Source organism: Pholcus phalangioides, unplaced genomic scaffold (genome assembly GCF_987345545.1).
Source record: "Pholcus phalangioides strain wild (caught in Gottingen) unplaced genomic scaffold, Ppha-v1.0 ptg000002l_1, whole genome shotgun sequence".
Taxonomy (NCBI): domain Eukaryota; kingdom Metazoa; phylum Arthropoda; class Arachnida; order Araneae; family Pholcidae; genus Pholcus; species Pholcus phalangioides.
Window position 1 is genome coordinate 12,930,671 of NW_028301595.1, and position 24,532 is coordinate 12,955,202.

The following is a 24,532-nucleotide window of genomic DNA, read 5'->3' on the forward strand; positions in this document are numbered from 1 at the left end:
TGAAACATAACATTGAGAAAGATATCAGACATAGTGGTTGTTCTGCAATTTAACATTCAATCAATCAATCATCATTTACACAGTTGTCAAACAAGTACTTGCTTCAAACTTATCTAAAAAAATAATTAAATAAACAAACTCAAACTAATATAGGCCCAAGAACAAATTACATTAATTAAAAGGTATATTTTGCATTAAATGAACGATTGGTTTTGCCACATACACACAAGGCCACAACTAGGAGGGAACGGGTAGGTCTGTGGTGCCCTTAAGCACCAGAAACTGGAGGGAGCACAAATTTCATCCTTTTACTTCTCTTTCAATATTACAAGGGGATGCCAAAATGCATGTTTGCCCCGGCTGATCAAGCATCTAGTTGCGGCTCTGCATACACACATTCAAAAAAAAAAAATTAATAAAACCGACTTACCAAGGGACCATGATGCTGCTCATCTTCACACTCCTCTGCAGCTGTGAGTGAGCCAAAATGGTTGTTTTAACTACATTTTGATTATTTAAAGTATCTCCTGCTCATGAGCACCCCAAAAACAAATAAACTCTTTTTTATTATACATTCGCGCTCAAGACAAAAACAACTCAGACAAAAATTTAAAGACACGGTGAACGATGAAATACAAAACGTTACAAGTAGGAACACAGCAGTAAAAAGAAATAAAGAAAAATAAACATACGCTCTGTAACCTGTAAGGGTTATAACTTCCATTAATCCAAGATCAGATAATAAATTAGATGTTCAGCAATCTGTATGTAGAAATTATCCAAACTCAGATATATCAGATGTTTTGTATCGATTTACGTTTTTTTTTTTAATATATTGATATTATTCTGTTAAATATGGGACTCGAGTGCTCCTTTTACACCAAGTCAGACTAATATGGGTGCTGTGAGTTTCAATAATCTGTGTGATGCTCAAAAAATAAAAAAATATTTTTAAAAACACAGTAATGTGTCTGACAGCATCACTTTTCAATATATTCAAATATATTTAAGATAATGTTTTAAATTATATGGACAGATAGTGGTGTTTCTGTTGTGTATTAATTTCACACTTTAACATTGCTGTTATGTTTTTCAGGGAAGACACTGAATATATATGATGCTTATTCTCACCCACTGTTCTACCAGAAACTGGATGAAGAAACTGGTTTTAAAACAAGGTACAATGATAAGGTGAACAATGACAACTTCTATTGAAACTTGATTAATTTCCAGGCTCAGTCTGTTTTGGGTCATTTCTTCTCCATAATTTAGTATTTTGCAATCTGTATGAACCTTTTTTGAAATTTGGTTATGCATTTCATTCAACAGATATATATGAGTGAAAAATTTATTTTTAAATATCACAAATTTTTAACTCCTATGTACGAGTGTACTTGAACACTATCTTTTGAATCCAAGAGAGAGAGAGAGGAGTCTAATCCTTTAACCAGCACAGCAGAAATCACTTAACCTCCTTCAAAATGCCATATATTTTTTAATGATGTAGGATTTCTTCTGATTTTCAGCAGGTGCAAAGCTTGAAGGGTTAATGCTGAAAGATGCTGTTCCACTTTCACATAGCATTGGGGATTGGCACTAACATTTATGACTCCAGTGTTTTTTTTACTGCTTTCCTCTTTTGTACATTCATAAGAACTTAAGTTTATATATTTTAAAATATACTATAAGTGAACTTTCCCCTGACTTCTTATCAGTCGTAGGTCCTTGGCTGTACTTCTACTACGATTTCAGGGTGAAATAACTGGGTTCTGGACTCCCCAAAGAAGAAGAAAACACTTTATTTCATTTAGTATCCAACATCCCCAATGAACCGGCATGTCTCTTTGGTACAAAAATTCACACTCTCTCCCACTTTTTCAAATATCTCAATTCGTTCTATTTTTTTTCTCTCGTGACTCCTGTTTCTCACAGGCCTTCTTTCCACTCTTTTTCTCCTTAACCTTACACTATATAAATGAATATTTTTGTTTTGATGAAAGTTCAAAAACTGTGATTTGTTATGTGTAGAATAGTTAATTATTTCTTTTCTGAATCTTTTACAGGAGTATACTATGTTTTCCCATCAAAGATGAAAATGGTTAGTTGATCGTATTTATGGTCTTAGATTTTTCCAAATCCTATCCTATTTAATGAATTTCAGTTTATCACATTATTTTTTAAGATAGTTATCGTAAGAGAGATTATTTTTATTTGAAACAATTAATATTATGAAGGGTTTTGTTTCTATCCAAATTGTATTTGTATAAACATGCACAGATAGCAATGGATCATTCCATGCTCAGTGATATAGGATTATCACAAATTCATGAATTATTCTGCTTCAAGATACATAAAATAGTTGAAAAAATAACAATTTTTCAACTGCGAATTAAAGTGTATTCGTTCGTTGAAAGTAAGTTCATTGCTCTAAAAAATTCAGCATTCTTCCATCATTTTAAAAGAAAATTTCCTGAAGGTGGAATTCAGAAAAATACCAATAAGGAACTTGAATCAGACAAACTTTCAGCTTTTTAAGGGCCATTCAAGTATTACGTAAGCAGATTTTCAGTCATTTTTGACCCCTTCCCTCCCTTGTCAGCAAAATTTTGTCAGCAGCTTAGAATATATCATATGTTCAGTTCAAAACGTGCTGGCCGGGGAAATTAACTGCTACCAGCATCGCGGGTTCAATTATTAATTTGAAGAGCGACAAAAAAACTTAACGTGTTTTTATTTACATCTTTTTAAAGGAACACTCCAAGACTGGACTGGACTCGCCAGCTTGACAAAACTAACTGTTGCCACTCACATGAACAGAAAAATAATAATAATTATAAAAAATATCCGAAAAGCCCATACAAGACTTGACATCCTCCCACCTTAAGTTGTTGGAAAACAACTTAATCCTCATCAAAATCTAAGAACAAACATGATATGCAAAATTGCGACTTCAACTCGAAGGCAAAAAAAAATTATTTTCAATTAGTCAAAATAAAAAAAAATGAGACAATTTTCAAAGTTTCAGTCTTGTAGGAGCTTTTACTGTCCTGCCAGACCTAGTCTTCACCTCCTGCATCTTGGACCTTTGAGTATCATCCGCTGAGACTTCTAGGAGGATAAGTCTCTGAACTGGTCTCAGGCATTCACCCTTAGATGTTTTCAGCCGCACCAATCTTTTCACTTGGTCTCTGCCAGGCAATATCTCTGTTACCAGTCCCAATGGCCATTCGATAGATTTTGTTGAATCATTTCCAATGAGCACAATGTCACCAACATTTATCTGCTTGTCATATTTCTTACACTCACCCCTCTGAATCAGAAGCCCCAAATATTCAGATCGAAATCTTTTCCGAAGGTCATTTACCAATTGCTGTCGATACTTCATTCTCTTATTAAGACTTTTTTCATCAATTTGATCAACATCAGGCACTCCAGTTTCACAGATGTCTTGCAAGAAACTGTTTGGTGATAGCGGAATTAAGCTACTATCCACAGTTGATACATGGGTAAGTGGTCTAGAATTCACTATTGACTCAGTGTCACACAACACAGTCAAAAGTTCTTCATATGACAGAAGAGATCGACCAAGAACCTTTCTCAAAATCTGTTTGGTAACACCAATCAATCGTTCCCAAAAACCACCCCACCAGGCAGCAGTAGGTGGGTTAAAGAACCACTGAATTCTCTTTGTAGTGCTATGTCGGGCAATTTCATCCCAGTCAACCAGTTTCAATTGATTGGAAGCACCCACAAAATTGGTACCGTTATCACAGTAAACAATAGAGGGCCTACCTCTACGTGCAATAAATCTCCGAAAACCTTGCAGGAAAGCCTCAGTAGATAGAGATGATAAAAGTTCAAAATGAACAGCTCGAAATACAGCACAGGTGTATATGCATATCCACGCCTTGATATTTCCCTTCAAGTATAAGGGCCCAGCTGTATCGATTCCAACAATCTCAAAAACACTTGCGTCTTTTATTCTGTTTTCAGGCAGCGAAGATGTTGGAGCAGTCAGTGTCTGTTTGGCATGCCTCAAGCAAACAACACACTTAGCCAAAACAGATCTTACAGTTTTTCTTGCATTCAAAATCCAATAATGTTCTCTTAGAATATTCAACAGCATCTGAGTCCCAGCATGTGAATTCTTCTTATGCTCTGTCATTATTAGTTGCTTTACCACCTTGTGGTCTGAAGGCAAAACGATAGGACTGCGAAAATCAAACGTATCTTTCCTGTAAGTTATCTTGGTTTTCAACCTCAAAAGTCCCTCATTATCTGTGAATGGCATTAATGAACTCAATTTCTTTTTGTTCTTTTCATCCAAGAAGTATTCGTTTTGCACAACTTTCAGCAACTTGATTTCTGCTCTTTTGACTTCTTCATACGATAATTCTCCAGTCACTCTCAAAGATTTAGAAACACGACAGTTAGAAATAAATCTCAACATCCAGGCCATCATTCGAATCATCTTGTCATAGCTTGAGAAATAGTAGTCGAATTGAGATGCATCTCCATCTCCTTCAGTAGTTGACTGGCTCAATGAACAAAGTTACAGAACTTGATGTAGATTTCCTTTTTTCTCTTAAGATAGCATCTCTGTCAAATACAAGTTCTGTAGCAGGCCACTCTGCTTCTGGTTGTGAAAGCCATGTAGGTCCCTTCCACCATTTATTTGACAACAATTGTCTGGCTGAACAGCCTCTTGATGGCAGGTCAGCAGGATTGCTAGTCCCTGGAATATATCTCCAGAGGTCTGGATCTGTCAACTTCCTTATCTCCTGTACTCGATTATGTACAAAAACATTCCACGGTTCATTTTGTTGTATCCAGGTCAATACTGTGGTAGAATCAGTCCAAAAATGTTGTTCAATATCCTTCCACTGGAGCCCCTCTAAAACAGATTTACATAAGCGAGCTCCCACCGTGGCAGCCAACAGTTCTAAACGAGGGATAGAGACGGGCTTCACAGGAGAAACTCTAGATTTAGCTGCCAATAGATGGACTTTGATGCCCTGCAAACACGTAACACGAATGAAGACTGCAGCGGCGTATGCATAGCCACTTGCATCGCAGAAGGTGTGAACACTAACACTTTTCTTACTCTCTGATTCATGCAAAAAATGACGCTCAATGGACACATCCCTCAAAAGAATAAGGTCCACATACCAATCCATAAACTCCTTTTTCAAATCATCTTTCACCTCATTGTCCCATGACAAGCCATCCCTCCACATTCTCTGTAACAACAGCTTAGGTTTCAGCAAAACAGGACACAAGAAACCGATAGGATCAAAAATTTTGTGAGTCACAGAAAGAATTGTCCTTTTGGAAATCTTATCAAATTCGTAAGTCTCCAACCAATCCAAGTTCATTTTAAGAACATCTTTTTCACGATCCCACACAAGTCCTAGAAGTGCTGTGAATTTATCTGGGTTGTCATCTCCTGTGTACTGCCATCCTCTCAAATTGAACTTTCCTTCAGCCATGATTGAACGAGCTTGTTCAATGAAATATGGAATTTCAAATTCATTATCCAGACTGATGACAAGATTATCAACATAGAAGTTCTTGAGGAGTTTCTCAGCAGTGTGTTGGAATTTTGAATAATTTAAGTATTTCTTCAAGTGATGATCCAGAACAGCTTCTAAGAGAAATGGACTACTTTTGACGCCAAATACAACTCTAGAATGACGCAGGATCATCAAGTTTTCCTTCTCATTCCACCACAAGAAACGTAGATAATCGCGATCTCCTGGACGTACACTTATTTGTAAAAAAGCCTTCTCAATATCTGCAGTGAGCCCATACTTGAATTCTCTGAATCTTAGAAGAAGGTTAGGGATCAATTCCAACAAGTTGGGACCAGGCTCCAAACACTGATTTAAAGAGGGCGATCCTACCTTCCTAGCTGAAGCATCAAACACAGGACGCACCTTGAAGGTTCCTTGTTTCTTGACAACCGGTCTATGAGGCAAATAATGTTCTTTTTCTACAGCTTCATCTGGTACTTCTTCGATGATACCTAAGGACGCCCATTCCTTGAAGACATCACCATATGAGTTGAACAAATTTTCTGTATGGAGTCTCTTGGTCATGGTGTCCAACCTCTTTACAGCCAAGTCCTTATTAGAGGGTAGGGGTGAATGATCTTCACGCCAAGGTAGAGCAATTTCATACCTGCCATCTGTATTCACCTGGACAGTCTCTTCAAAAAATTGTTTGGTCAGAAACTCCTTCTCTTGCTTCAGTTTTGTGGCAGCGGGATCAGTTATGCCAAGCACATCAAGGTCGAAAAGATCTGATATCTTGGATTCTTTTACAAACATTGCAATGGTCGTTGCTGCTACTGTATCTCCATCTTCCAAATACATATTAGTCTTTCCCAGCAAAGTCCATCCAAGACAGGTCTCCATAGCAACAAGTCCACATTTGAGAACCCTTTTCCTTCCAGTGAATAATCTTCCCGCCACATCAGCTCCAATCAACACGTCAACACCTTTTGTATCTTCAGCATCTTCCACAAAAATTTTCATAGATCTCAATTCCTCCATCCAAGGTCCATTCTGTGCTGAAGGGATGTTGTCACAGATTTCGTCTTGTTCAAGAGCATCAAAGTTGCAGAGGAATTTACCATCCAAACTTCCTAATTCTATCTTATATACATTATGAACTTCTTCACCAATTTTTCTCGCACCAAAAAGAGAATGAGAAAGCACTTGTTGGCGCAAAGGTACATATCCTAAAACAGAAGCTGTCTCTTTTCTAATGTACGATTTTTGAGAGCCGGTGTCAAATAATACTCTCACCTTCAAAGTATGCTTCCCTTTGACTAAATAACAATTAAGCGTTTGCAACAGTACTTTCGGATTTGATTTGGAGAACTTAGCCAAATTGATTGACTCTTCTTTATGTAACTTCACAGCATCTTTGACACGTTCACCTTGACACGTCCCTGTAACTGGTTTGTTACTTGCTAAATCTGGACACATAACAACATGGTGACCCTTAGAACAAATAGCACATTTTACGAATTGTTTACATCTGACAGCTCGATGAGACCCCTTCAAACACTTGAAACAATGTCCCTTATCTTTGAGTAATTTTTGTTTATCTGCAAAAATCATCTTTTGAGCCTTGAAACAATTTGAACTTTCATGCTTACAATTGCAAAAAACACAAACTTTTCCATCACGTACACTTGAAGTAAGCAAACTAGCGGCAGTGGGCACCTTCTCACAAGTTGCTCTATGAGATCCTCCTTTATTTGGCAACACTTCCCTCAAACCAAATCCAGCCATTGCGAGATTGATCCGTTCTTCAGACTCAACTTCAGATTTAACAAACTTGAGCAAGCTCTCCAGTCGGATCTGTGGATCACTTCGATGTTCAACATTTGGACTTCTCTGCCAAGCTCTGAGTAGCTCCTCTGGAAGACAGGATTCCACTAGCGGAAAAAGTAGCGCAGCACTTTTCTCAGTTGTAACTCCCAGAGTCTCGAGGGCACGTATTTGTGACTCCAAGCTATCATAAAGTACACATAACCTGTCTGAATAACCTTGAGATGTGGCATTCTTTAGAACCAACTTCAAAAGTTCCCTGACGTACACCTCTACCAATAAATCATCACGTCCAAACCGACACTTCAAACTGTCCACTGCCTTCTGATAATTTTCCCCGGTGGGTGGAAAACTTTCCGCCCCCTCTCTCGCACGAGATCCTTCCACCGTTGATTGCAACAAGTACTGGAACTTGTCCGATTCAGCAATGTCCTTGTCCACGTGGATCTTTTCAAATTGGCTCCAGAACGGCAACCATTCTTTTACCTCACCATCAAATTTTCGCAACTCTAGCTTCGGTAACCTAAACTTTCGGTCCGTAACATTTTCACGAATTACCGAGGTGTCAGCACTGCTGTTTCCGTGATGAGGTGTATCGATGATTCTTTGAGCACTTAAACGAATTCTTAAAGCTCTATCACGAAAATCCTCCACGATCTCATACTCGGCCTCAAATTCGGCTTCATCCAGAAGGGCTAAAATAGCCGTGTGCGTGCCGTCCAACCGCTCTGCCTTAGAAATAAAAATGTTCAGTTCTGCCTCTACCGCCACTGACTGCACATCACTGGTAGAAAGTAACACTTCCAACTTATTATATGATTTCGTATAAGCAGTTCGTTGTGCCGCTCTTGTTTTCTTCAAAGTTTCCATTTCGCGATGAGAAACACACTAGAAACAAATTACGGGAAATACTACACTATTAATCGAAACAGTCCCGCCGAGGGTACCAAAAAATGTTCAGTTCAAAACGTGCTGGCCGGGGAAATTAACTGCTACCAGCATCGCGGGTTCAATTATTAATTTGAAGAGCGTCAAAAAAACTTAACGTGTTTTTATTTACATCTTTTTAAAGGAACACTCCAAGACTGGACTGGACTCGCCAGCTTGACAAAACTAACTGTTGCCACTCACATGAACAGAAAAATAATAATAATTATAAAAAATATCCGAAAAGCCCATACAAGACTTGACATCATATCTTCAAAAAGGGATGGTTGATGACACGAGCAACCTTCAAACCCCCCTCCCCCTTGTCATCAAAAGTCAGCAAATCGAAACCCCCCTCCCTCTCGATGCTGACATAATGTTTGAATGACCCCTTATGTGAGGTCTGGCGATCTTGGAGGCCAGTGATGTTTAACTGAATTGTCAGGTCCCGTACGGCCAATCCATCATTTAGGAATGGAATTGTTAAAAAATTCTTGAACGTCCAAGCTCCAGTGTGGTCATGCCCCGTCCTGCTGGAAAATTATGTCATCCGAATCGGTTTCTCACTGTGAGAAAAGCCGATCTCAACAAACACAAGCGGTGGCCAAAGAAAGAGCATTAGCCCTACCTGTCAGCAACTGCATGAAACTCAAGATTTCCCTCTTTCTACCTATACATTATTCGATCAAAATGGATTGAAAGCTGAATATAGTTATGATTTTTTTTTTAAATCTGATGATTCTTTTTGAAACACCCTGTATAAGTTCTATCTTTAATAGTAAAAAAACCTTCTCTCTAGAATTTGCATCCAATATTGAAACGTAAATTTCTAGATTTTTTAAAAAATCTACTTATTTTAGTTAATTTTTTTCTGAGATTTTATTCTGAGAGTGTGGATTTTTTTCCCCTTAAGACTTAATAATGTAAGACTTAATAATAAGACTTAATTAATATATTAGATAAGAATAAAACCAGATTCCTTTAAATTGAAGAATAATTTTTACATATGATACACAGCATGTCAGAAGAGGAAGACTGAAGGATTTTGGATAAAGTATATTGTTATATTGTATATTACAAATATTCTGATATAGTACATTGTATATTATGAAAAGTGAAAAGCATTTTATATTTCGGGGAAAGCTTTATTATTGAGGAAAGTGTGAATTTCATTTAGCAGTCATTATCTTTTGAAATCCTCATTCTAAAATTTGTATTTCTTCTTATTCTGAAATTCTCATCCAAAATTTGTAGCTTGTTTCCATGGAGCAATATTGAGTTACTCTGTTGACATTTATCTATTTATTTTATGACTTCATATTATTGAAGTAAGTGATCATTTTTGTCATACCACAGCTGTTTTATGCTCATGAGAGTTAATTAAACTGAGCCATCATACTGTTCGATTCAATCAAATAAAATTCATGATTTCTTTTTTCTCCATATGCAGTCGAATCTCAATAAGTTGAATGTGCAGTGGCTGACATACATATGATACTTGCATAAATGAATCAAATTATAAATAAAGTGTATATAAGATTATTTTCTGTCAAAAAAGGCAGGGATTTTTTACATTTCTTTTTGTCCTTGTTTTCTTGAGAAAGTCATTCAATTTTGCAAGCAGACAAATGTATCTGCTGAATTCTGTTGCTAAATGCTGATTTATATTGATTAATGTCAAATTCTGTTGCTAAATGCTGATTTATATTGATTAATGTCAAATTCTGTTGCTAAATGCTGATTTATATTGATTAATGTCAAATTCTGTTGCTAAATGCTAAATTATATTACTAAATGTTATTTTTTAAATTTCTACCATTCTCAAAAACGTCGACTTTAAAGAAGAAAACTTTGAGTTAAGGGAAAATTTTAACATTAAGACAGAAAAAGTTTTGAGTGAAATCTTTGACTTAAACAGATGTTCAAGTTATTGCGAATTGACTGTATATGAAAAAAGAAGAATACTGTTATTTTTGACAAACTGATTGAAGTTGTGAAGAGTGCTGTAAATATGAGTATTTATGAATGTATCATAATGTTAAATAATTCTGTACTATTAATGTGTAGGTGTGATTGGAGTCGCAGAGCTATGTAACAAATTGAGTGGATCACATTTCACTCACTCAGATGAAGAGATTGCAGAAACTTTTGCAGCGTACTGTGCTATATGTATATTACATGTAAGTTTTTTAGAATGTTCTCTTTCATGAAATCAAAAGAAAAAAAAAGTTTATTATGGCTATTTACATAGATCTAAGTTTAATATTTTTTCTGTGTTGAATGTAAAAAAATGTATATTTATTACATTGTTATTATTATTACTTTTGTTTTCTTAGTCATTCAACTGGAAAAAAGTGAGAGATGACCAATCTCGTACTAGGTTGTCTAATGGTATGATAGTTCAGTCTAAGGTATGGGATTTTCTTTTTGTAAAATATATAGTTTCATGTTGGGTTATAACTATCTCATTTTAGGAGTAAGCCATGTGTCATGATTAAAATATATTTGCTGCAAATAGTGAAGAATGGTGATGAGTATATTTGCTATAACACACATACACACTTTCAAGCAAATATTTGATTTATGATCATAAAGGAGATATGAATATTAAAAAAGCATATTCAAAACGCACAAAAGCTTGCATGCTTTGAATCAGTCAAAGCTAACAATGATTGTTGGAGTGTGCTCAGCAAAATTACTTCTTCTCTGCATAGCTATACAGTAGAACATTGATTATCCGAACACATCAAGACTGAAGGGTGTTCGGAAAAGTGAAAAGTTTGGAAAATAAATTTTGAAACTAATTCAGTAACGCAAAGGAATATATTGAAATTCAGAAACAAAAATCTCTCAGTTAATTAAATTTAACCGACTTATTCTGAAAAGTAAATGAAAAAAAGCAGTGTATCACAAAAGAAAAAATTGTAAAGGAAAAGATAAAATGATGAAACAATATACAACACACATACGTTCATGATAAATAACGCCATCAAACCATTCAAAAAATGAATCTGTCTTTAATTGCTTGAACTTGCTTATACAACATTTTGCAATCTTATCCTGTAATAGTTTCAGCATTAAAAATTGGAGTGGGTCAGCATTAGGCTGCGATTCTAACCACACGAGACATTTTGTGAAACACTGTTCTGCCTCACTGTGTGTTATTACATCTACTGTTTGTTTATTTTAATCACTTTCACAGTGATCCTGATCAGTTTGATCGTTCACTTTCGTAATTATTTCTCCGTCATTCAAAAAAATTATGTATCCCATACCGTTACTATCTATTTTCTACCACTGAGACACATCCTCTTCATTCCAGGACTGGAATGCAGGGAGTTCCTGAAGTATATCTAAGCATTCTTTTGAATCTGGAAGATTTTGATCGTCTTCAGTGGTTGCATTAAAACCATGAAAATACGGGCATAACTTCCTAAAACTTCGCGAGACTCGAGACTTTAGTCTATCTGCTGTTTTCAAACTGGCTGCAAAATTTCCTATTTTATTGACATTTTTTTTAAATCACTGATGGTTGCTGCACCTAGTCCATATTTATCTGCAAGTTTCCACCATCACCTGCTTTCAATCTTTTCACAAGTCCCACTTTTTTTTCTATGTTTAAAACAAGAGAAGAAAGAGTGAAAAATATCTGTTTTTAAGCAAGCTGTGAAAGATACTCCCCCCTCCACCCGACAAAACCGTGGTAAGAACTGTTTTGTTGTCAAGAAGACCCTCGCCTCCCTTTCGTTAAAGCACACCCACAGGATTAAGATGAATTCGTAGACAAGAAAAAAAGATAGATAAATCTGCTCCTATTCACAGGTTTGTTTGCTTGTCAATCGTTTATAACTACATACACTGTACCCGGATCTGCCATTGCTTACATCGATAGCTCACAGGTACAGTATGTACGATTGTTTGGAAGTGAGTTATTGTACAATAGAATGAAGCTATCGAGTTGGGAGATGAAAGGATTCAAGTTCCAAGAAAATAATAACTGTGTTGAGCATCAGAGCCTCATTGACTATAGAAAACTGAAAATGAGTCAGGTTGAAAAGGTGTTCCGTTGACCGAGATGCTAGGATAATTTGTGTTCTACTGTACTACCACTACTCAATCGTACATAACCCCCATAGATATTATTTTGATCATTTTGTATGTAACTACTTTTTTTCCAGAAAATATTACATTTTCTTACCATTTAAGAACTTTGCATTGTTAATATTTGAGTATACTGTTTTTGTTTTAGGTCTCTGAAGAAGAAGTTCTGCAATTGATCGCCAAAGTTTCCATGTCACCTGCTCTTGAAGATAATTTTAGCAACTTTATGTTCATTCCAAGGCTACTGAGTGCTACAGAAGCTGCTCAGGTAACAGAAAAAAATGTTTCAAGGTTATTAATATTTGACTATAGATATGGCTTTCGAGTAAAATAACTTTAGTTTGAGTGAAGTGTGACATTGTACATTGTATTGTGAAACATCTCTTAAAATTGACTAATTTCTGAAGATAAAAGATCATTCCCATGAGAAATTCAACTTAATTTTTTTTGTGTTTGTTTGAATGAAACATTTTATGCAATTTCTCACTGTAGACATTTATTATCATCACCAGGCAGCGATATCTATGTTTGAAGATTTAGGGATGTTGCATATGTGGAAAATCAACAAGAAAGTATTAACAAGGTGAGTAAAACTGATAATTTTAGAAATTACATGATATAATTTGCTTACTGTGTAGTAATCCATTGATGGGGGTTGGTAAGAAAATTTGCCATTCAAAATTTTAATTTTTTTTTCTTTGCCAATAAATTGTGGGAGTGGTTCCACTCAGTGTTTTTCTTTCTAAAACTCAGTCATCTTTAATGGGTTAAGTCTCCATTGTATTAAATACCATCTAAAATCAGATAATATTTTATGATTAATAATATTCAGATAATGTTAGCATTTGTTCCAAACAGTGCACACAACTCAGAATTTGAAGCCAAATAAGAAATTTACCCTTTTCATTTTCTTAGAAGAGATAGCATTGTCTGAATTAAGTTTAAATGATACCAGAGTTCCAGGGTACCACAGTGAAGAAAAAACCAAGGCAAATAACAAGGAAAACAATAAATTTCTTGATGTACATTAAAGTCAGAATGAAGCTGAATATCTGCATGTAAGAACATTGTTTTCCAATCAGAAACATTGCTTCAGAATTATGTTACAGGCATTCAGCTTCATTCTGACCACAGTGTCCAACTCCACAGACATGATTTTCTAGTGGAATAAGGTGACCAACCCATGTAGGATCCCCTAATCATCATGTTAGTCTTTCCTCTGAAAATGACACCCATATAATGAGTTTGAACATGTTAAGAAATTTGTGGTTTTTCCTTGTTATTCACATTTTATTGTTGGTTCCTTCTTTATTGTTTGTAATGAGGCAAACTTCTCCACAGATAGGTATTCACATGTAACAATTCTCATCCATTTAGTGGTTGGATATTACATTTACATGAAACTACTGAAAATGGATTTTTATTATTATTTTTATTTAATAATACTTTCATTTGCAATTTATTCTGAGAAGAGAAAAGAAAGGAAAAGTTATTTCCATGTATTTTTTAGGTTTGTAATCACAGTCAAACAAGGATACAATGAGCCTCCATATCACAACTGGAAACATGGTTTTGCTGTTGCTCACTTTGCTTATTTGCTTCTTAAGAATCTCAAACTTATGGGAAATTATCTAAGGTAATATATGTGATTTGAGTACAAACTGTAGGATATATAGGGGTCATTCAATTGTTGTTATTGCACCACAGTCATTTTAATGCATGAGGACTAATTGGACTGGCATCTACTGTTAGAAATTCTGAACTGTGAATCTCCCACTCCAGTCCTGGCATTTGTGTCCGATTAGGATTGGTGCAGTTATAAGATGTTTGTCATCACCATGAAGGCTACTACCAGGACAGTGGGTTTAATTCCAGGGAAGAATATAGATAAGTTATTTCCCTATAAAACCTGAGGCGACCACCAATAGATGCCACCTTCATTTCCGACCCAACGCGATTGGTAGTAAATTGCTGCATGACAATATGACCAGATTTTGTGTGGTAAAAAGTACAATAGTAGTGGTCCCAGCTACATTCAAACCCAGACCTGTCTGAAATAGTGGGGAAGAGAGGTTAATGCATTAAACACATCACACAACCGCAAGAATAACATCAACTCAAATTCATGAATTTTTGAGTTGTGACGTTATTCTTGCCTGCAACATGTTTAACATGCTTTTTGAGTCTCGGATTTTTTCATTTTTTTCCATGTTAGAAATTTAATAATAATTCAATACTTTAAATGTAAATAATTTCCAATTGTAATGATATTCAAGGGTTTGTGACACTGATGCTCCTTGAATTTCTATGTATATATTTTTCAGCCATTTAGAAGGACTGTCATTATTAATAGCTTGCTTATGCCATGATTTGGATCATAGAGGAACAACCAGCTCCTTTCAAGTTGCTTGTGTGAGAATGTTTTGCTATTATCTTTTGTTTACATGAATCACATATAAACTGAAGAGCCAAAAAAACTGGTACAGGCATGCGTATGCAAATAAAGAGATATGGAACCAATCAAAGTACGGCGCTGCGGTCAGCAACGCCTTTATAACACAACAAGTGTCTGGCAAAGTTGTTAGATCGGTTACTGCTGCTACCACGGCAGGTTATGGAGATTTAAGTGAGTTTGAACGTGGTGCTATAGTCGGCGCACGAGAGATGGGACATGGCATCTCCAAGGTAGCGATGAAATTTGGATTTTCACGTACGACCATTTCACGAGTGTACCGTGAATATCGGGAATCCGGTAAAAAATTAAATCTACCACATCACTGCGGCCAGAAAAAGATCATGCAAGAACGGGACCAACGACGACTGACGAGAATCATTAAACGTGACAGACGTGCAACCCATCCGCAAATTGCTGCAGATTTCAATGCTGGGCCATCAACAAGTGTCAGCGTGCGAACCATTCAACGAAACATCATCGATATGGGCTTTCGCAGCCGAAGGCCCACTCGTGTACCCTTGATGACTGCACGACACAAAGCTTTACGCCTCGCCTGGGCCCGACAACACCGACATTGGACTGTTGAGGACTGGAAACACGTTGCCTGGTCTGACGAGTCTCGGTTCCAATTGCTTCGAGCTGATGGACATGTACGGGTATGGAGACAACCTCATGAATCCATGGACCCTACATGTCAACAGGGGACTGTTCAAGGTGGTGGAGGCTCTGTGATGATATGGGGCGTGTGCAGTTGGCGTGATATGGGACCCCTGATACGTCTAGATACGACTCTGACAGGTGACAGGTACGTAAGCATCCTGTCTGATCACCTGCACCCATTCATGTCCATTGTGCATTCCGACGGACTTGGACAATTTCAGCAGGACAATGCGATACCCCACACGTCCAGAATTGCTATAAAGTGGCCCCAGGAACACTCTTCTGACTTTAGACACTTCCGCTGGCCACCTAAATCCCCAGACATGAACATTATTGAACATGTCTGGGATGCCTTGAAACGTGCTGTTCAGAAGAGATCTCCGCCCCCTCTTACTCCTACGGGTTTATGGACAGCCCTGCAGGATTCATGGTGTCAATTACCTCCAGCACTACTTCAGACATTAGTCGAGTCCATGCCACGTCGTGTTGCGGCACTTCTGCGGACTCGCGGGGGCCCTACACGATATTAGGCAGGTTTACCAGTTTTTTTGACTCTTCAGTGTATACCATCTCCTATATGCCAAAAATATGAATGTGCAAGTTCTTGTGGAAAAAACAAAAAAATTGGGAAATGACATTTGAGTGTTTACTCTACCCATGTTACTCTATGGAGATAATTTTCTTACAATGTTTTGTAACGTGTTTCAATAGGGATACTCATTCACGTTTCTAGCAAAACTTAGATAGCAAAATAAGGGATAAAACCAGGTGATAAAAAGAAGAGTGGAAAAAACATTTGCACATTCATCTTCCTGGCACAAGTGAGATGATATGAAATACTCATGATGCAGTTTGACATGTTTTATTTGTTATGATAAAAAAATATTAAAATTGTAATCATCTGTATTTTTAATGACAAATTTAATTTTAATATAAGCTAAGAAATTATAAAGCAAACAACATGAAGTATATCAGCCTAATACAAATAAAGTTAAATCCTGTTGTAATGAACTACAAGAGATTTTAATGAAGTTTTTTTTCATTACAACAAAGTGATTTCTCCAGTCTCTTGGAGATCGTTATAATGAGATCTGACTGTATTTGTATTATGCTGATATACTTCATGTTGTTCTAAGATTTCTAGGTTTTGCATTGTTCCTATGTAAACGTATCTGGGGGTTATAAAAAGTGTTCATTAAAACAAGATTTTTGCTATAACGGTATTCATTAAAACAGGATTCAATTGTATTCATTTTTTTTTCTTATTTTCCTAGAAATCAATTTTAGCTGCTTTATACAGTTCTGAAGGTTCTGTTCTTGAGGTAATGTTTTGTGCTTTTACAATTTTTGTAAGTGTGTATCTATAAGATTTTCATTACTTTAATTTTTATTTATTTAAATGATTTTTATCTTGCATTTGAGCCATAGGCATTCAAAAAAATATTTTTTTTCCGTGTAATCATATACAGTCAACATCAATTCATGCAATCACATCGGGACTCAGGGTTTTTGGTGAAAATAACCAAATGATTACTATAGCTAAAAAAAGTTCTGCTTACAATATGGTGACCATACATCCCATTCAGTTGAACAGGATGTATGGTAAATGAGACAATTGTTTTTATTTTCACATAATAAAATGCAAAATGTTGAATAGTTCCATTTTTAAAACATTTTGTTGAAGAACAGGACTTTTCTTTTTGCTTTTAAGCTAAAATGCTGATTTTTTTTTTTTATTCAGCTATTGTGAGCCTTTAGAATGGAACTGTCTAATACATATTACAAATCATGATACCTTCTATAATGTACAGTATATTCCTTACATTCCCTTCAAAAAAATTTTGAATGTAGTCAACTGAAAGAAACTAATCAAGAAAGTGCCTTTGTTTCATACATTGGCTTTTATTCTAGGAAGGCCATTGCAAAAGCAGCTCCCCACATATATGGATTGCAGTAAATATTATGAACCAATTATACGACATGAAGTATAGAAATATTTGTCGATGGGGAAGGGGTGAAGGAGAACACCCCTCCTAGCATCTTACATAGTCTTGCAACATGATAATAATAATTTACAAAGAAAAAAATTAGTTTGGTTAAACCTTGGCTTCAAAATCTGCCAAAAAAAAAAATTCGGAAAGAAAAAAAATTTTAACATTATCCGAGGTCCTGATAAATATAAACAATTTTTTTCCCATGTTATGATACTGGTCTGTTGCTTTCTTTGCAAAAGTGATAATAATGCTTTAATGATAACATTATCTGCAATTATAATAAGCGTCATCAACTGTATTTTAATAATAAGACAAAATTTATGAGTTATCAAAAAAGTAAATTTGTAAAAATTTAATGTCTTGAGATTTCTGAAATTTTTTGGGGAGCATCTGCCCTTATTACCGGAAAAGTTTTGATTGTCCTTCTTGTCATCTGTACTTTGTATCCATAGTGGAGACTGGCATGAAGGGGAAGCAGTTCATATTACACAGATGTAAAACACATTGATGGTCAAAATGAGATGATTATGTACTATCATTATGGCAAAGATTTAACGAAGCTTTAACATTTCCTTGTTTTTCTTCAGTGGAAAGAAATATTTAATTTTTTTTTAATTTAATATTTTTTAATATTTTCTCTTACACAGAATATAAAACAGTAAACTTTGCATTGCAGTATCATTATCTCTACAAATATTTTGTCCAGTATATCATATTAAATTGTATGAAAAGGGTAAAGAAGAGCATCACATTGATTAAATGGGTATATTTGCTTGTTATCATCATAGACAAATATTTTATCTTTTAAAAAACACATATTTTACATTTCTACTGAGAAGTCTCATTACCCATGCTCTTTTTTTATTACACTTGTTTAAAAACAAATCTCTTTTATAATTGCTGATTCAGCTAAGAAAAAAGCTGATACAACCTTTTAATCAAGTTTTAACTAATATTTTTCCTCTGTTAAATTAATTTATAAGATCCAGTTATTTGTTTTATTCCAACTCTAATTTTAGCGCCATCATTTCGCACAAGCTGTTGCCATTCTCCACATGACAGATTGTAATATATTGGAGAATTTGTCTGAAACTGTGAGTTTATAATAATTTTTCTTTTTTGTTACACTAACAATTTTACTTTTAATGCCAGAAATTGATCTAATGTTTTTTTATTTCCTCAAGTTAGTTCTTACAAGTTATGTTTTCCCAAAAACTTAAAAATAACAGGGTGTTTGTTTGTGCAACTATTATCAGGTTTCTGAACCTTATCCCATATGTGTAATATAAACCACTATTCATGTTCATTTATTTTTTTGTAGAGCAGTTATAACATTATAAAACCAGATTGAGATCCAGGATGCTAAATATTAAATACATAAGGCTACTACTATTACTAGACCACACATGCACCCTATTCATATTCCTCTGCAGAACTTCTAATGAATTAGTACATGTTGGAATGTGTGTGTATGTGTTGTGAATCTGACGTGAAGTTTTGTTTCTTGTTATGTGTAGTGCTGCCATTAACTTTTCTCACTATGACTGAAGTGTAATAGAATGAATTATGCAACAGGCCTATCGTTGTAGGCCTGTTGCTCTCTGTGGCAATGCACAAGGCCAGAGGCTTTACCTAAAAAAAAGCAATAAAGCAATAATTTTAAGAAGAGGAAAACATACGAGGATGAAGTTTGTCACATTTGTTCTGACCGTCATATCAAAAATTGCATTTACCTTGATTTTTAGTGACATTCTTGATCAGTTTTTTTAATGCATTAATGATCTCTGTTTTGCATTCGAGTAGAGTGAAACCTTGATATAATGATACTCTGCAAACCAAAGAAAAATATCTTTGTAGAGGGATTATTTCTATCCCTGAGAGGTAGTAGAGTTTAATGTTTGAGTACATTTCAAAATAACACTTGAAAAAAAATATTGTTGTCGATTTATCATTATATTGAGTATCGTTGTAGAGAGGTTTCACTGTATTAATTTTTGAAACCATCAGAGTTATATGCAAATAAAACCTCTCTTGCGGACACCGGTGGGACAAAAATATTTGTTTATAAAAGAAGAGTGACCGTTCATCAGGGGTTTTAAAACCATACTTTTTTATTACACTGGGAAACTATTATTTGCGTGTAAAAGAGTGGGTGGCTGCATCTGAGGGTGTCTGTTAAGAGGGCTTTTATTTTAATTCTTTGGTTTTTAATGATCATGTTCCCTCTTTATAGGAGTACACGAAATGTCTTGATCTCATACGAACCATAATCCTGGCAACAGATTTAGCTCATCATTTTCGGATATTGAAGGACTTGAAGCAGATGTTAGAAGGTAATGGGAATTTTTACATATATGACTTCTGCTTATAGATGCTTTGGTTATATGATACGCACAGTAGAATAAACTATTTACCAAATGAGCATATTAACTGTCTTACCTTGTTAAACAGCAACAAATATTTGTGTGTAGAAAATACAAAAATTTCATAGACCAAGTTCAGCTGAATTATGTGCTGACTTATTCTGCCAAGTGCATTTTAAGCATAGAGCACGACATAATCTCAATTCATGATTTTTTTTTTTTTCATAATCAAGTCAAGTATATTGTTTTTTTATTATACTTGAATGAATGAATTTCTGTTGTTTTTAGATGGATACGATTATTCCAATCCAAAGCACCACGAACTGTTGCTATGCTTACTCGTCACATGTTGTGATTTATCAGATCAAACAAAAGACTGGGCTAATACAAAAGAAATAGCTGTAAGTAATGTTTTTTCATGTCTATGCGGATAATATTAAAAAAACCGCATAAAGAGAGGAAAGCTTATGAATATTTCATGTATAAAATTTTATGTTCTCTTTAGAAAATGATATTCAGGGAGTTTTTCAAGCAAGGTGATTTGGAAAGAGCGATGGGAGTGAAACCTTGTGAAATGATGGACAGGAAAACGGCTCATGTTCCCAAGTTACAAATTGGTTTTCTTCAGCAAGTAGTTCTACCTCTTTTCAAGTGAGTTATCTGAACCCATCTAGAATTAGGGATCATTCAAGTATTACGTCAGCATCGATGGAGGGGGGAGATATGTTTGGATGATTTTTACGTCATCAACCAACCCTTTATAAAAATATGAAGTATTCTTAATGGCATTCTACTCAGTGCACCAAAAACGAGTAAAACTTGTTAGTGGGCTTGTTAGTTATCTGGAGTAACATTCTCCCTATTGATAAGTCCCCTACAGAGCCACTTTATTGATTTCTAAATGTTTCGTGGATCCAAGTGATCTGGATATGTGTCGTGGGTCACTTAAGTGCTCTGGACCTGTGTCACACATCATACAAGTGATCTGTGATTATGTCACAGATGGGGTCACAAATGGCTAAAAATTTGCTGACATAATACTTGAACGACCCCTTATTCAAACTTGAGAAATTAATGATTACATTGGAAATTTGAAATAATTCATTCTATGAATTTGACTTATTATTTTCAATTTCAACAGGTTGCTATCAGGGTTTTTTCCTCAGATGAAAGACATCGTAGACACAATTGCAGAGCATAGCTTACAATGGGAGAAAGTAGATATGGTTTATCAGAAACATTTCACTTCCGAAATGGATCCCCTGGACTTTCTTGATGACAAGCGAGTAGACGATGCTGCCTTGACTACATGGTAGTATTTGATGAGTTGGGTTTGTCAAGTCATTGCAGGAAAATAAAACAAAATATTTGTACAATTTCGACAGAGTTCCAATTATCCAAGGTGAAATTCTCCAAGATTTTGCCAGATATGTGCAAATATGAATGGTGATAGTAGACCCGTGTGAATCATGTAATTTCAATACTATTATGAGAGAAATATTGCAATAAGTCATTATGTGAAGATATACAATCATATTCATTTTGGAAAATGTGTAAAAGCTACCTGTCAATGTATGAGAAAAAAAAAACCTGAAAGGCAAAGAAATGGAGAAAATTCCTCAAATCTCCTTGGGTCAATGGAACTTGGGTGCCCTTCATTGAGAGCTGCATTGTACATTGTCCAGATTCCTACTATACATGAGTGGTTCAATATTTCAAATACTTGTACATACTCAAGTGTATATCATTCTCTTATTTTCTTTGGTAGTACCAATAATGGCTCCAAGAGCATCTCTGCTTCACTTTTTTACATCATCTTTTGTTGTCTCAATGTTCCCTAGAACAGTGGTTCTTATCCAGGGGTCCTTGGAAAGGTTGGGGGGGGGGGGGGGTCTGTGAGTTTGGAAGGATAAAACAGTGAACTTATGTTTTTATTTTTTTTAAGTATCTCGTGGTGAATATTATTCTGTAAAAGGGTTGTTGGCATTGGTCTTATTGGCACAAAGGGTCTGCAGAATGGAATATAAAAGGTTAAGAACCCCTACTCTAGAAGTATAACGTTTGATAATTTTCATTAATTAATGTAAATTAATACTTTGTTGGAACATTTCAAAAAAGCACATCAGTAAATAATTGAGTATATATTATGTGTTGCATTTACTCTTTTGTATGTTGTATTTGTCTTCTTAGTTGCGCTAGTGAGTGATAATGAAATGGTTTTTTTTTCTTTTTGTTTAAGTAAACTATTTATATGCATTTATTTTCCATGGTTTTTGGTTCATTGCAAATCAAGTTTGAAAAATTGCTATCGGAGAGTCAATTGAGAACCAGAAATATTTTTAGTTTTGATATTTAAAGATTTTTGACTCAAAAAATAAATGGTATCATAGACATGGGTGAACAGAGTGATATTATATTTTAATTGAGCTTGAAATAAGGATGATGATGATATATATTTTTTGGATAAATAAAATTAATAGTGTATTTGGGAAAAATAAACCTGTCTAGCACTCATTAAAAATTGTAAGTTTTCTATTTTTTCTTTTCTGTAGTTAAGCAACAAAGAAATAGCATGATTGTTATTAGTAGATGCAGAAACGCATGATTTTTGAATGGGTTATGAAGTTTTGTGATGAATGTTATGGATTTCTCAGAGATTTATACATTAATTATATTACAGACTTGCTAATTAATAATTGGTATGAGGATTTATGTTTTTTGTGTATTTTGAATTTCTGGAAAAGGAAATATGCATATCATAATCTTGAATTTAGTTCGTGTGAAGCGAATTCAGATGCAACTATGTGTAAAACTGGAATTCTGTCAAATGTTCTGTCACTCTTTTTTTTAAATGTAACTGCAATATAAGCAGTACTGTAAAGCAAAAGCATAAATCACTAAGTATTTCTGTGCGTGAAAGCAGTGTTCTTCAACTGCCTTTCCATGCAAATTTCCTGCCGTTTTGCGAAACATTTAGGATAATCTACTTAACAGCTGCATGATTTATTTTTAAATACCATAATCTGGTAATTCTTTATATTGGTTTTTATCTCTGTCTTAGCCATTAGCAGGTTTGAGAAATACATTAATTTATTTTTGCCAGTCTGCAAATTATTTCTTAAATTTATTTATTTATCTGGTCACACAAATTATTTTGTTTACTCATTTATTTTTTGCTGGTCTGCAAATTATTTCTCTCACTCATTTTTGCCAGTCTGCAAGTTATTTGTCACATTAATTTCGTGTCGTTCGCAAGTTATTTCTCCCACTCATTTTTTGTGCCTGCCTGCAAGCTATTTTTCTCACATTTATTTATTTTTGACCATCCCACAAATTCTCTACTTATTTATTTTTTGCCAGTCTGCTCATTATTTTTCTTATTTATTTATTATTTTTTTCCAATTTAATTATTTTTTTGTTTGCCCTCAAATCATTTTCCTCCAATTATATATATATTCGGTCTGTGTAAATTATTTTTTTTATTTATTATTTCCTCAATTTATTTATTTTTCGGTCCACAAATAATTTCTCACATTTCTGCCTGTCGGGAAATTGTTCAACTCTTTTACTGATCCATAACTGTATAAAGGTTGAAGAACACTGCACTAAATTATGTTTTGTTTAATGTTAGTCAGCATGCTTATGTATTGGGTAGTATTTGATAGTAAACAATTTTTGACATCATTAACACATGGTTATTTTTTGGCTAGACATCTAGATATATCAACTCTTTTCCTGAAATGATAATCAAGTTTTACTTATGTATTCAAAATAGATTAATATAATTTGAATTAGTTGAATTATGGGCTTTACCAAAGGTATTGTTTTTGAAATGAATATGCATTGTAATCAGATCTGGCAGACCATTTTCCATTGAGCTCTGTAGGTCACTCCTATGCTTAAAACTCATGTTTGTCACTCACTGATCTGGTCTCTCATTTTCCAGGTCACTCTTTTGGTCACTCACGTGCTTGAACACTGTTTTGGTTGCTCAGATGCTTGAAAACTGTTTTTGTTGCTAACATGTTTGCACACGCTCTAGGTTACTCTTTCAGTCGCTCATCGACCCTGTCCCAGGTTCTGTTGGCCAATCTTTGGGCACTCACATGCTATCGCACTGTTTTAGTCACTCACTTACCTAGTCCTTCATTCTCTAGGCATATGCGGATTCATGATTATACCACCTGTGGGCTTACAAATTTTGCTGCCTACTCAAACCTAAAATTTGCTGCCGTTGTGGGCTTTATCCCACTAAGCCAGTCCCCCGCAAGTATACCTCAAGCAGTGACACGCTGGTTAAGAATCACGAACTTATCTCAATATTTTTAGTTTAATTTTCCCCCAAAAGATTATCCGAGGACCACTTTGTTCAAGCGTTAAAATAACCAAAGTCTACTGTCCTATGCCATAGCCACTGCCTACATATTATAATTTACGCTATATAATCTTCTTTGGAGCCCTTGGGAACCTCTTTCAGTGGTACATGAACTAAATTTAAGTGATTTCAGACCAGCCATAGATTTACCAACTGTGTTATGTCTCAGGAAGTTCAGATGCGAATGAAGTGTTTTCGAAAACTTTTGGAGTGCTGGGAAAACGATAATAAACAATATAAAAGAGAAGCCATCACCCACCAGTGACCATTTTCGCTCTCCATTGGTTACTGGTAGGCCAAGAAAAAAGTCTGGTGAG

General features: G+C 35.1%; 1 protein-coding gene across 1 annotated transcript in view; it reads left to right on the top strand.

Moving 5' to 3' along the window:
• Positions 1-21,735, top strand: part of LOC149089432 (cGMP-dependent 3',5'-cyclic phosphodiesterase-like) — a 33,325-nt gene extending 11,590 nt beyond the window's left edge. The window contains exons 12-25 of the mRNA XM_089240342.1: positions 1,097-1,178; positions 2,064-2,098; positions 10,335-10,447; positions 10,604-10,678; positions 12,517-12,636; positions 12,881-12,951; positions 13,879-14,004; positions 14,693-14,780; positions 16,758-16,805; positions 18,497-18,571; positions 19,711-19,810; positions 20,129-20,241; positions 20,346-20,491; positions 20,982-21,735. Of these exons, the coding sequence (XP_089096468.1) occupies positions 1,097-1,178; positions 2,064-2,098; positions 10,335-10,447; positions 10,604-10,678; positions 12,517-12,636; positions 12,881-12,951; positions 13,879-14,004; positions 14,693-14,780; positions 16,758-16,805; positions 18,497-18,571; positions 19,711-19,810; positions 20,129-20,241; positions 20,346-20,491; positions 20,982-21,156 (1,367 nt within the window). The 3' untranslated portion in view covers positions 21,157-21,735. The remainder of the gene's footprint in view (positions 1-1,096; positions 1,179-2,063; positions 2,099-10,334; positions 10,448-10,603; positions 10,679-12,516; positions 12,637-12,880; positions 12,952-13,878; positions 14,005-14,692; positions 14,781-16,757; positions 16,806-18,496; positions 18,572-19,710; positions 19,811-20,128; positions 20,242-20,345; positions 20,492-20,981) is intronic.
• The last annotated feature ends 2,797 nt before the right edge of the window (positions 21,736-24,532 follow it).